This window comes from Phoxinus phoxinus (genome assembly GCF_949152265.1).
Source record: "Phoxinus phoxinus genome assembly, chromosome: 25".
Taxonomy (NCBI): Eukaryota; Metazoa; Chordata; class Actinopteri; order Cypriniformes; family Leuciscidae; genus Phoxinus; species Phoxinus phoxinus.
Window position 1 is genome coordinate 5764150 of NC_136900.1, and position 14633 is coordinate 5778782.

Consider the following 14633-nt stretch of genomic DNA (forward strand, 5'->3'; position numbering starts at 1 on the left):
TTGAACAGCAGAACTATACACAGCTATTGCTCCCCTGACATAGAGGCTCTGTCAGTCATGTGTAGACCATTCTATTTACCTAGAGAGCTGACGGTTGTGATTGTCACAGCTATATACATACCCCCAGATGCTAATGTTAGCTCAGCGCTAGCCCACCTGCACGTCACAATAAATAAACAGCTGAGGGCCCACCCTGACGGCGTTCACATCATAGCTGGAGATTTTAACCAGGCACGCTTAGAAACTGTACTACCAGAATTCATCCAGTATGTGAAATGTGCAACCAGATGCCAAAACACACTGGATCATGTTTATTCAAATATTAAGCATGCATATAGGGCAGTTCCCTTGCCACACTTGGGACTATCTGACCATATTTCACTGCTCCTTATTCCAGCATATAGACCCCTTAGGAAGAGAACTAGGCCTGAAGTAAAGACTATTAAAACATGGCCAGAGGGGGCTCTTGCACAGTTACAAGACTGCTTTGAGCACACTGAGTGGGATATATTTGCACAACCAGACTTGGATAAATACACCCAAACTGTGCTATTCTACATTACAGCTTGCGTGGACACTGTTACTGTGAACAGGAATATCAAAGTTTTTCCTAGCCAGAAGCCCTGGATGAATAAAACAGTACGGACACTTTTAAAAGCCAGAGATGATGCATTTAGGTCTGGGGATACAGCCAGGTACAGCTCAGCTAGAGCTGACCTGAAAAGGGCCATTAAGGAGGCGAAAAGGGATTATAAAAAACAAATAGAAGATCACTTCACAGAGAACGACCCAAGGCGGACATGGCAGGGTGTAAAAAACATTATAAACTACAAGAGCAGCTACTCCACGCTCTCTAATACAGATGCCTTGCTAGCAGAGGAACTAAACAATTACTTTGCTCGCTTTGAGGTGGGAAAACAAACATCGAGTGTGCTGCTATCTCCATCTGTTTCCAGCACTCATTCACTAACAGTGCAAGAATGGGAAGTGAGGCGGGTGCTCCGATCTGTGAACCCAAGTAAGGCTGCCGGTCCAGATGGTGTACCCGGGAAAGTGCTTAAAGAATGTGCTGGCCAGCTTACTGCAGTGTTCACCAAAATCTTCAACCTGTCACTCGCCCAAGCCACCATTCCATCCTGCCTAAAAACATCAATAATCATCCCGGTTCCAAAGAAACCCTCCCCCAGCGGTCTAAATGACTACAGACCGGTGGCACTCACCTCTGTAGTTATGAAGTGCTTCGAGAGGCTGGTATTAAAACACATCAAAACCAGTCTACCATCTACCCTAGACCCATACCAGTTTGCATATAGAGCAAATAGGTCGACGGATGATGCCATCACCTTAGCCCTTCATACAGCCCTAAACCATCTAGAGCACAGTGGGACATATGTGAGGATGCTTTTTGTAGATTACAGTTCTGCATTTAATACGATCATCCCACACATCCTCACCAGTAAGCTGTCTGACCTAGGACTATCCACACAAATATGCCACTGGATTACAGATTTTTTAACTAACCGGCCCCAAAGTGTGAAGCTTGGCCCCCATAAGTCCTCCACTCTTACTCTCAGCACCGGCTCCCCTCAGGGCTGTGTGCTGAGCCCTTTGTTATACTCATTGTATACTCATGATTGTACCCCTGTGTACCCCAGCAACAGCATAATAAAGTTCGCGGATGATACAACAGTAGTCGGACTCATTTCAGGGGGTGACGAGTCGGCCTACAGAGCAGAGGTCCATAGACTGGTCACATGGTGCACAGGAAACAACTTGTCTCTCAACATTGGGAAAACCAAAGAACTGATCATAGACTTTAGGAAGTGCAGCGCTGAGCACCGACCTCTTTCCATCAATGGGTACCCGGTGGAGAGAGTGCACAATTTTAAATTCCTGGGAACCCTTATCTCGGACCGACTCACATGGACGGACAACACAGCAGCAGTGGTAAAAAAGGCACAACAGCGCCTGTATTTTCTCAGGATCCTTAAGAAAAACGACCTGTCTGAGAAACTGCTGGTAATTTTTTACCGTTCCTCCATAGAGAGCATCCTGGTGTACTGTGTAACTGTGTGGTACGCTGGATGCTCTGTAGCTGACAAAAAAAGGATACAGAGAGTAATCAACACAGCACAGAAGATCGTCGGTTGTCCTCTCCCTTCACTAGAGGAAATCGCTACTTCAAGACTGATGTCAAAAGCAACCAAAATTGCACTTGACTGTTCTCACCCTGGTCACCAGCTGTTTGAACTCTTGCCCTCAGGGAGACGTTTTAGATGTCAAAAGACAAGGACTAGTAGATTTAAGAACAGCTTCTTTCCTAAAGCAATAACAGTCCTAAATGAAACTAAACCTTTTAAGTTTTTTTGATGCAGTTTGCATAGCTACTTAACATTTTAAAAGATATTTATTAGCCACTAATAAATGAATGAGTAAATTTATGTGGATTAAATTTGGGATGAATGATGAGTGAGAAGTTGAATGTACACGTGGGTGCGCGGGTATGTGTGTGTATTAGGGGGGGGGGGGGGGGGGGGGGGGGGGGTGTATGTGTATGACCGCAATTGTGTATGTTGTGATAGGAGTTTTTTTATATTTTTAGTGTTTTATATTGATTGTAATTGAGTGTGTCATGATAGGAGTCTTATATTGTTTAAGTTATAATGGTGCACCTTATTAGAGTGGCTCTATAATTTCATTGTACACAAATGCAATGACAATAAAGACATTCATTCATTCATCATTCATTCAACATAGTGTAGCAGATACCATTTTGCTTTTGCAAATCGGTTTGTTCATAGGGTTCATTCCAATTAACTGATTCAAAAACAGAACTGCTTTCCTTTTATCACACATCAGTGTTCACAAAAGTACCAGCATGTAATTTATGGTAAATGTATTGTTATTAAGTTAAAGTCCCCCAGTAGTCAATAATTTTTTTCCTTAAAACTCATCTTTGATCATCAAAATAGCATATGTAAACTTTTTTTTCTGTGAAATTTTTTATATTCATGCCTTAAAATAACTTGAATGTAACTCTAACCCCTCGCTTTATATAGTATGCAGATCCGTGAATATGCAAATGAGCCCCGCTTCTCACTCATTCAGGGTCGTCGACAAGTCGATGTAGCCTATCAGAATGGTTTTGCATTTTATGTATTGCTCTCTACAACGTCGGACACATAGCTGTAATTAATATGACATTTAATATTACACAAACCATGTTCGCGTTCCTCAGCTCAGAGTCAGACAGCTGCCTTCAACATCCTTAGAAACACTTTTAACTATGTCAGTGGAGAACGGCGTATAGTTCATCATAACATCGTAATATACATTATATACATAATTCACCCACTACGTTGACCTGACTGGTTACAAAGTAGGTTTTTGTGACGTAAGAAATACCAACGATTTCAAACCCATTTCATACTCAGCAATGCTGTTGAGTTATGAATTTGCACATGGTTTGTTTTAAAGCATATTAAAAACACCACATAAACAACATTAAAAACTTATTTTCACCACAGGGGGTCTTTAAATAAAAGAAATACTGTGTTTCTAAGCATTATTAGTTGTATTAAGCGTAATTGTACTGTGTGTGTTCAAGTTTAATGTTGACACCCTTTTTTTGACAGAAAAATAATTATATATTTGTTCAATTTGCTGAGCTACTTTTACGTCTTTCCAGATATGTATCCAGGTCTGACCTTGATAGATGTGTGGTGGTCTGACCCCCGTCAGTGTGTGTGATCGAGGTCTCTCTCCTCTCAGGGAACCAGCGCCTGTGAGCTGAGGTGATTCTGAGCGGGATGACATCATTTCCCCTCTGAGCTCATCCAGGTCGTGTTCAGAGAAGGAGCGATCTCTCTTCAGAGGTGTAGGAGAGCTCTCCACCCGCCTGATATCCACACCATCTGGAGATTCTTCATCCTTCATAAAAAAAACATAGAGGCGCAATTATTTCAATTAAAAATACAATTCAAACAAACTAAGTCAGAGAGTTTTCCAACAAACCGGCTTCTGAAATGATCATGTGAATTATGCTGGTTAAAGTCTTAAAGTCTACATTTTCTCCATGACCATTGTAGCCACAAAGGAAAGAGCAAGATCAGAAAAGAAATGCTGACTGCACTGAAATATCTTACCTCAAATATATTCATCTCCTCCATTTCTTCCAGTGTTGGAGCTTTTAGAAGAACACGCATGCGGGACGGTGGGCGGTACCCTGCTCCTGTGATTGACAGGTCAATGCAGGAAGTGGATTTGATGTCACATTGGCAGGTGTGTGCCAGACACGGTAATGAGCCAAATGCTGAAGAGTGACAAAACATTGCTGTGAGTGATCTACGTAACACACGATTGAATAGACCTACAGAAGTCAAGGAGGACTGATAGTGTTAAGGACGCTGTTTCTAAAAGCTTGTGTTGTTCCGGTGTGATACGAGAATAACATACATCTCTTTGGACTGTGTGTCTCCACAGGTTTCAGTTTGTGATCCTGTCTGATCTCAGCCAGGACTCGATCATGGAGCGACTGCGGTCGCTGAGGGGCAGGAGGCAAGCAGCGTTCAGACACCTGCGGACGTCAGGGAAGTCTTCAAACAAAACCGTACATACATTTTGCTGATGGTTTAACCACTCTTTCTTTCTCTTCTTCAGAGAAAGCTGTGAATGCAAAAGTTTTACACCGTGTCCAAACCTGGAACAATGTGAAACATTTCCAGTGACAAGTAGTTTGTCTTTTAACGTTGTCGTAACTAAAAGCAAAAATAAAATAAAAACAAAAAAGTGTCTCTACCTACTATCTACTTACGTTAAAATACAGCATTTGATGCAAATTACTTATAAATACATGTTGTTACATTGTTCTTACATTTAAAAGTAGCTACCTGCATTTAATCACATTTTTAATATATAAATAGTAGTTAAAGACGCCTATAAAACGGTATATAAAACGGGACCAAATTAACATTTTAAAATTCTGATTTAAAAACAGCACTTCCCATAATCATGAACAGAGATCAATCATATAAGTCGCAGTTACCATGAAAACTGAAATCACAGCACAAGAGTGTCTCACTCCTGTCAAGCAATGCAAATAACAGAATTAAAGTTGTCTTAAAATATCTCTTCACTACTTCTACATTTATATTATGTGAATATTTTGCACCTGCCATACTGACATATTGTCAATTGTTTAGTCATATTGTACTAACGTTTTTGATTCGATTACATTTATTGGCAATGCTTAATAAGCAGCTCATTGCAGCTCACCAAGTACAAGTAAATCTTATAAATTAAATTTTCAGTTAATTTGATTGGTTTGGTACATGAAATAGAATTCTTTATAGAAGCTTTTTTTTGGAGAAACTTAATGTGAAAAATACTTCTGAAACAAGGCCTGCTGAAAAAGTGGTTGGTCACTGTTCGAATAAACAGTTATGTGGAGAGGAACGATGGATGTTGCCCTGCGCAAGAATAATAATAGAATAAAAATAGAAACCAGCTGACAAAACAAAGTATCCTTCTGCTTGTCGTGATTGTGACTAGTACACTGTAAATTGTAATTAGTTAGACTTAAGCATGCAAACCGATTGGCCTAAAAAAATAAGTGAAATAGGAATACCGGTAGTTATGTTGTGCTAAAAAATGCTTAGTTAGTATAGTTCACTTACACAAGAGCTCTAGAAAGAACTGAAGAGAGTACTTGATCATTTACTTTAGATTTACTCTTAACCTACTATAGCTACTCAGAATTACTCCCAGAGTGCATTGCATACAATTGATAAAAATAAATAATATTTAATTGCCACCATTGTTGTGTTTGTCATGCTGAATGTTGAAGTTTGTGTGTGACTCAAGTATGTTTAATTGCAAGATATTGTCAAATATATAGAGGGATTGTATCAACCCAATGAAAAGTTTCACAGGATGTTTATCATTATTCAACATGAAAAATAGACTAGTTAATGATTTTGTTAGAAGCTATAGGTCACCTTTTAAAAGCAACCAATTTATTCCCTTCCTTTGAAACCAAATAACTGTGATTTCTTGTTTCATCGCTGCATCAATAGGAATTACAATAATATAAATGACGTTCCAAGTGCCCAACCAAAGGGATGGTTGCAAAACATCTACTACAACCACTACAAACAAAAACATTTTAGGTCAGCTTAAGTCAGCTTATGTGGTTCTCTCAAAGTTTTCAGTTGTATTGACAATATTCAAGATGACTTTGGGAAATGAGTGAATGCAACTAGAGAAAGATATTGGCAGAAGTAGAGGAAATAAGCTCGGAGGAAATTTTGCTTGACAAAATTGCACTCAAACCAATCAATTATTCTGAACCTGGGTTTTCCGAGTAATCATGGAATAGTATGTGAATAGTACAGATTACTAGATTTTTACAATTAAGTTTTTAAGAAATTTAAGTAAATGTAACTAAAAAGTGTTAGTTAGAATAACAATGTAAGAAACTGTATTTGTATTGTGTCTGGTTAGGACATGGTGTTATTGCACAAGTTACAAAATATTATCAGCGACTAACTGGTTTAAGAGGGGGTCTTGATCTGATAAAGTCCAAAATCAGCTCGTGAGCATTTCGTTTAACACACGTGGGAATATTTCCATCTACCTGCAAAAGAAAAAGAGGCATAGATTCATGATATTATAGTTATTATCAAATATAAAAACATTGGTTAATCGCTGTCATGCTGCATCAGCTGAAAAGTCTTTCCAAAGCCGTAATCTCACACATAATATAGTCGACTTACCGAGTTAGGATAAGATTAATTCAGGGATAAACCACTTAAAATGTGCTTACTACAGCTACCTCAGTGCCATTTCACTGCCCTCAGCATGAGTTAGCATAGTTAGAAGGGACTCACTACAACTTTGCGAAGTTTATATTTGCGTGAACGAATATCTTGCATGAGCATCTCGAAGGGCGTGAGGCTGAACTCGGTGGGGAGAGAGTTAAACGGCTGTTCCTCCACCTTCTTGAGCTTCACACCCTGCCTCAACTCCTTCATTAGCTGCACCCACAGCCGAGTCTAAATGAACAAAAGACAAACACACACGGTTTCCATTATTACATTAATCATAGCTCATACTTCTGGACATCACGAAGACAAATATGAGTATATGAAACTACCAGTTCAACTACTGTTCTAATAAGCACGTCTTTTACCCAGTCAGTGTGTTGAAGAGCATCAAGCTCAGTGGTAGAGTTTTCCTCGTGTGGTTCCTCTGTTCTGATCTTCTTCAGCATCTACAGGAAAATATCAGATACTTATCAGAACATACGAGAGAAGGGTATAAAGCTTTGAATATTAAATTCTCCCACAAACATAGACCTTATGTAGCCCCGCCCCTTTTCAGCGCTTTGCTTGTCTTTTGTCAAGTCAAGAATATTTGTATAGCGCTTTTCACAATACAGATTGTATCAAAGCAGCTTCACAGTATTAATTAAAATAATAATAAAACGTCCATGTTTGCTCCTGTCTGCCTCGCTGTGACTGCTGCTGCTGTGAGTTTGTTTGCTGCGTCTAAGCCTCGAATTAGCTTCGTATTTCTTTCTGTTTTGAACCATCATTTATTATCGTTTCTAGTTGTTTATACTACTAAATACAGCTTACCCAACATCTCAGATTAACCTGACATTGCTAGCTTCCGTTATTGTCAGCACAACACGCTAACTCGCTAGCCTTTTAACGCACCACCCGTGCGCTCAGTTATTTATTTTTCTCTCGCGAGCCCGCGCCTTTGAGTTCATAAAAGCCCAGGTGAGTAAGAATCAGTCAACAAACACGGTGAGTAATGTCTTCTCCTGTTATTGTCACCTGCACTTCATGTCACATGTTTACCATAGCCTTCTCTGTCGGCAATATAGGATTTATATGTGATAAATGCAAGGAGACAGTCAGGCTGACGGAGAAGATTTCAGAACTAGAGACACGCATTCCAAACTTTAATCGAGAATAGTAAGAAGAGTGCTAGAGCTTTAGATACTATTTTGGATGCGCCTAGCCTAGTAAATTCTTTACATGAGTCGGTTCCGGCTGAAGTAGAGCCCGTGCAGCAGGGCAGATGGGTGACAGTGAGAGATCGCTCTAGTCGCGGATCAAAAAAACACTTTTCCGTTCCGATAACAAAACGATTTGCCCCGCTCAGTGAAACACCCACTGAGAATTATTCTGATTGTGCCCTAGTTATTGGCGATTCTATTACACGGAACGTGAAAATAGAGACACCAGCCACCATAGTCACATGTTTGCCGGGAGCCAGAGCGCCTGACATCAAAGCAAATTTAAAAGTGCTGGCTAATGCTAAACGTAAATTCTCTAAGATTATTATTCACGTCGGCACTAATGATGTTCGACTCCGCCAGTCGGAGATCACCAAAATTAATATTAAAGAGGTGTGTGAACTTGCAAGTACGATGTCAAGCACTGTAATCTGCTCTGGCCCCCTTCCTGTTTGCAGGAGTGATGAGATAGTTAGTAGATTGTGTTCACTCAATGGCTGGCTGTCTGGGTTGTGTCCGCAGAATAATATAGAATTCATAGACAATTGGAAAAGTTTTTGGGGCAAACCTGACCTGTTGAAAAGAGATGGTATTCATCCCTCCTGGGATGGTGCTGCTCTTCTCTCTAGTAATTTGGCTCATAGTCTTAGAGATAAAACATGACAACCTGGGCCTCAGGTCAGGAAGCAGACAGACTGGCTTAACCGACCGTCTGCTAGCGGCCTCACGTCACCAAGGTCAGATAAATCCCATCACATAGAGCCTCTTTCACCTAGATATCATCATATAGAGACTGTGTCTGTTCCCCGAACTTGGAAATCCCAAAAACTTTCAAACCCATCTAAGGTTAAAAATGTAATTGATGTTCAACAAATAAAAAACAGATATAATACGGATGAGCAAATGATAAAGCTTGGGTTGCTGACTATTCGATCTCTTACTTCAAAAGCGCTAATAGTTAATGATATGATTTCAGATTATAACCTAGATGTGCTGTGTTTAACAGAAACCTGGCTAAAACCAAACGATTACATTGCTTTAAATGAGTCAACCCCACAAGATTACGGTTATAAACATGAACCTCGTCTGAAACGCAAAGGAGGAGGTGTTGCTGTAATTTTCAAAACCACTAAGAAATCTAGTTGTAAATATAATTATTTTGAAGTGTTGGTGCTTAATGTAAAAATATCTAGTGTAAACGATAAATCACGTTTGAAAATTCTGCTGGCTACTGTATACAGGCCACCAGGGTACCATACAGACTTTATCAAAGAATTTGCGGACTTTCTATCAGGATTAGTATTGGCTGCAGATAAAGTACTAATTGTTGGTGACTTTAATATACACATAGATAATAAAAAAGATGCATTGGGATTGGCATTTAAAGACATTATAAACTCAATTGGAGTTAGACAACACGTGTCAGGACCTACTCATTGTCGTAATCATACTCTAGATCTAATACTATCACATGGAATAGATGTTGATGCCGTTGAAATACTGCAGCAGAGCGATGACATCTCAGATCACTATCTAGTCTTGTGTAAATTACATTTAGCCAAGGCTGCAAAGTCGACTCCGTGTTAAAAATATGTTAGACCTATCACTTCTGCCACTAAAGATTGCTTTATCAATAATCTTCCTAATCAGTTTCATCATCTCAACATCCCGGATAGCTTAGAAGAACTTGATATTGCAACAGAAACTTTTAACTCTCTCTTTTCCAGCACTTTAGACACAGTTGCTCCGCTGCGCTTAAAGAAGATTAAAGAACATAATCCAACGCCGTGGCACAACGAGCACACTCAGGCCCTTAAGAGAGCAGCCAGAAAAATGGAGCGCAACTGGAAGAAAACAAAACTAAAGGTGTTTAAGATTTCATGGAAGGAGAGCTCGATTGCTTACAGAGAGGCTTTAAAAGCTGCTAGATCTGCTTATTTTTCAACCCTATTAGAAGAAAATAAACATAATCCTAGGTATTTATTTGAAACAGTGGCTAAACTAACGAAAAAGAAAGCTTCAAGCCCAGAAGTTTCCAAGCAACACAGCAGTAATGACTTTATGAACTTCTTCACTTATAAGATCGATAATATCAGGGACAAAATTATAACTATGCAACCGTCTAATACAGTATCGCATCAGGAAGTGCGTTGTAGTCTCCCTGAGGGAAAATTTTATTCATTCATTGCTATAGGAGAGGAAGAATTTTGCAAACTCGTCAAATCATCTAAATCGACAACGTGCATGTTAGACCCTATACCAACTAAGCTGCTGAAAGAGATGCTTCCAGATGTTATAGATCCTCTTCTTAATATCGTTAATTCATCTTTGTCTCTAGGATACGTACCAAAAACCTTTAAGCTAGCTATGATTAAACCGCTTGTTAAAAAACAGCAACTTGATCCTACAAAACTAGTCAATTACAGGCCGATCTCTAATCTGCCATTTCTGTCAAAGATATTAGAAAAAGCAGTATCCTCACAACTGTGTTCCTTTCTTGAAAGAAATGATACCTGCGAGGATTTTCAGTCCGGATTTAGACCGTACCATAGTACCGAGACAGCTCTCGTTAGAGTCACAAATGATTTGCTCTTATCATCCGATCGTGGTTGTATCTCTCTATGAGTATTACTTGATCTTAGTGCTGCATTTGACACCATTGACCACAACATCCTTTTAAATAGACTCGAACATTATGTTGGCATTAGTGGAATTGCACTAGCATGGTTTAAATCATACTTATCTGACCGTTATCAGTTTGTAGCAGTAAATGAAGAGATGTCTTATCAATCACAAGTTCAGTATGGCGTACCACAAGGCTCAGTACTAGGACCGCTGCTGTTCACTCTGTATATGCTACCATTAGGAGATATCATTAGGAAACATGGAATTAGCTTTCACTGTTATGCCGACGATACTCAGCTGTATATTTCTTCAAAACCTAACGAAACCTACCAATTCACAAAATTAACGGAATGCATAGCTGATATAAAAAAATGGATGACTAGTAATTTCCTACTACTAAATTCAGAAAAAACAGAGATTCTAATTATTGGACAAAAAACTTCCACACGTAATAACCTAGAGTACTGTCTAACACTTGATGGCTGCTCTGTTAAGTCTTCGTCGTCAGTTAGGAACCTGGGTGTGCTCTTTGATACCAATCTTTCATTTGAAAGTCATGTGTCTAGTATCTGTAAAACCGCTCTCTTCCATCTTAAAAATATATCTAAATTACGTCATATGCTCTCAATGAATAATGCAGAACAATTAGTTAATGCGTTTATGACCTCAAGGCTAGATTATTGTAATGCTCTACTGGGTGGTTGCCCTGCACGCTTAATAAACAAACTACAGCTAGTTCAAAATGCAGCAGCTCGAGTTCTTACTAGAACCAGGAAGTATGACCATATTAGCCCCGTTCTGTCAACACTGCATTGGCTGCCTATTAAACATCGTATAAATTTTAAAATATTGCTGATCACTTACAAAGCACTAAATGGTTTAGCTCCGCAGTACTTGAGCGAGCTCTTAACGCATTATAGTCCTTCACGTCTACTGCGATCTCAAAATTCCGGCCAGTTAATAATACCTAGAATATCAAAATCGACTGCTGGCGGTAGATCCTTTTCCTACTTAGCACAAAAACTTTGGAACAGTCTTCCTACCATTGTCCGGGAAGCAGACACACTCTGTCAGTTCAAATCTAGACTAAAAACACATCTCTTCGGCCTAGCATACACATAACACATTATAGACTTATATAATTCAATGTTAGGCTGCATAGTTTAGAACAGCCGGGACCGGGAACACTTCCCGTAATCCTGATGTACTTGGTACATCATAAGAAGGATGGCGTCTACTCTAATATTAGTCTCTCTGTCTATCCCGAGGTTTACCGCTGTCCACCGGAACCAGGCCGTATCCAGATCTGATGAAGGACCAGCGCCAGGACACGACGACGCCGCTGCCCTGAAGTGTCAACCAGTCTCTCCTCCTCTCCACTCCGACTTCAACCAACCGGAACTGGACAAATACTCTGATTCATTCTGAACTTCATACACTGTTCACTCATTGGCCAGAGGAGAACTGGCCCCCGACTGAGCCTGGGTTCTCCCAAGGTTTTTTTTCTCCATTCTGTCACCTGATGGAGTTTTGGTTCCTTGCCGCTGTTGCCTTGCCTTATGGCTTGCTTAGTTGGGGACATTTAATATTCAACAATATTATAGATCTGCCTTAAAGGTGGACGATGATGAAATTGTTTTTTGTATTATTTTCATGTTATCACTGTGAAGCTGCTTTGATACAATCTGTATTGTAAAAACCGCTATATAAATAAAGATGACTTGACTTGACTTGACATGTTTGGTAATGCTAATCAATAGTATTATTCATTAATTAATTAAATTGAATATCCCCAACTGAGCAAGCCAAAGGCATGTCTTCCGGTCTGTATTTTCACAGCGATCTTGCGTATTTATGAATGAACGGCTCGTTTTAAAATCTTTCCGGTCTACTGACATTTGTTAAGACATATGCTTTAAACATTACAATCCTCATGACAACTTTCGTTAACTTTACTTAATGAACCAGAGATTTACTTAATGTAAAGTACATAAAAGGCGCTTTTCCACTACACAGTACCAGCTCGCCTCGCCTCGACTCGACTCGACTTTGTTTGGTTTTCCACTGTGTAAAAGTTGTAACTGTACTTGCTTCCAGATACTTTTTTTCGTATCACCTCCGGCGAGGTTCTGAGCGAGCTGAGGCGATACTAAAATGTGACGTGAAACACGGCAGACTGCTGATTGGTCAGAGAGAATCGTCACTATTCACTGCGTCATCATTGCACGCGCCAGACGGAGAATCCTGAATAACCCCGACATTTTTAAATAGTTTGGCCAGAGATTGCGTGATATACCCATTACTAATATTATGTAAAACAGCATACACTCGATATCCTCCATTGTCCTGTGTGTGTGGGTAGCGGGTGTGTGTCGCGTAGAAGATTATGTCACGGCAGTTTCCTGCGGCGTCGCTATGACGACCAGGTACTATTGTGGAGGTACTATCTGCGATGGAAAACGGAGCGAAAAGCGAGCCGAGTCGAGTCGAGTTGAGCTGGTTCTGGTAATGGAAAAGCGGCATACGTAAATACTTCTGGACAGCAATGCCATAGAAATATACAGAGCGACCGCAAAAATGGAAGTTCAAAGACAATATTCTAAAGATGGCTGCACCCTTGTTTCTCTGGCGCATAAGATCTATATAATGTGGTGTTTTATGTGATGTAAAAGCATTTTTTTATCTTTTACCTTAACCATAACCTTAATCTTAGTATAGTGTTGGCAGAACATCCAGATAGATATTTGCCGCAATTGGATCCATTCGTGATATTTCTGATATTTTTACAAAATATTTCATATTTTGATAAATACCAATATTCCTGTAGTTCTAATAAATCATGCTGCTATGAGACCAGAAACAGTCCCTTGACTTTGCAGATCTGTTGCAGATCCCTGTCGGAGCAGCATCTAAAAACCACACATGCTGACTGTGTGACAACTCCATGAGTGCGGCGCTGTGTCGTAGAGTTGTTGACGCTATGGGAACGTTTCGTGTGAGCCAGTGTCTGAAGCATGTGTGAAATTGAGAATACATTGCATTCTTGATTGGCTACCATAGTCAGGTGATGGCACAGGCACGCCAATATGCTACAAAAGGGCACCTGGAGAAATCAGCGTCTTTGTCTTCAGGAAGCCATTTGTTTGTATATTTGGAGCGGCATAGCTAAAGCATTCTAAGACGCGAAAGCTTGGGAAGCGAGCCGGCGTACCAGTCAAGCACTGCAATGCTTGACTAGTGCACAGCACAGCTTTAGAAATGTGTTTTTGTTCTACCCCAAAAAACATTTCTCCTGTTCCGAACAAATAAGGAATTTTCAAACTCTGTTCCATGGAAACCTGTAATCAAGAGGCGGTGGGTCAAAAAAAGGACTGGGACAGATGTAACAAGAAGAAGATGAGCTGTCCTGATCTAGAAGCGCTCTTAATCAACTGTAAGCCTTTCTATTCCCCGCTGGAGTTTTCCTTGTTCATTCCTTGTTCATTCAAGCGTGTATGAATGCGGCGCTGCAACAGTTGTATGATCAGATCACAGACACGGAGCAACGACACCCGGACTCTGTTATAATCATTCCCGGGGACTTTAAAAAGCAACTCTCTTCTGTGTACTGCCAAAATACAGACAGCACATAAAATAAATGTGTCCTACCAGAGACAGAACTTACACCAAAATAAAAGGATGCATATCACTCTGTTCCACATGCAGCTTTGGGGCTTTCCAATAACTGTCTGATTCGTCTTATGGTAAATGGTAAATGGACTGCATGTATAGCGCTTTCACAGACCCAATGGCCACCAAAGCGCTTTACATGTTGCCTCACATACACCAAACAGCTTTGGGGCTCTCCAATAACTGTCAGATTCGTCTTATACCATATTACAGGCAGAAACTTAAATCATCTAAAGCTTTAGTAAGGACTGTGAAGAGATGGACCAAATAAACAGAGTGGGCATTACAAGTCCCTTTAAAGTGTACCGAGTGC

General features: G+C 40.1%; 2 protein-coding genes across 5 annotated transcripts in view; one reads left to right on the forward strand and one right to left on the reverse strand.

Annotated features, from left to right (window-relative positions):
- Positions 1 to 12027, forward strand: part of LOC306993338 (uncharacterized protein) — a 50737-nt gene extending 38710 nt beyond the window's left edge. Inside the window, exon 2 of the mRNA XM_079603042.1 lies at positions 11920 to 12027. The gene's annotated coding sequence lies outside the window, so the exon portion shown is untranslated. The remainder of the gene's footprint in view (positions 1 to 11919) is intronic.
- Positions 1 to 14633, reverse strand: part of spire2 (spire-type actin nucleation factor 2) — a 114405-nt gene that overhangs the window by 20737 nt on the left and 79035 nt on the right. For all 4 annotated transcript variants that reach the window (XR_013796428.1, XM_079603000.1, XM_079603001.1 and 1 more), the window contains 6 exons: positions 7190 to 7270; positions 6888 to 7052; positions 6548 to 6634; positions 4456 to 4576; positions 4146 to 4312; positions 3708 to 3930 (listed from right to left, as the gene is read on the reverse strand). Coding sequence is in view for 3 of the 4 variants with exons in the window: in XM_079603000.1 (XP_079459126.1) it covers positions 3708 to 3930; positions 4146 to 4312; positions 4456 to 4576; positions 6548 to 6634; positions 6888 to 7052; positions 7190 to 7270 (844 nt within the window). In the remaining variant the exon portion in view is untranslated. The remainder of the gene's footprint in view (positions 1 to 3707; positions 3931 to 4145; positions 4313 to 4455; positions 4577 to 6547; positions 6635 to 6887; positions 7053 to 7189; positions 7271 to 14633) is intronic.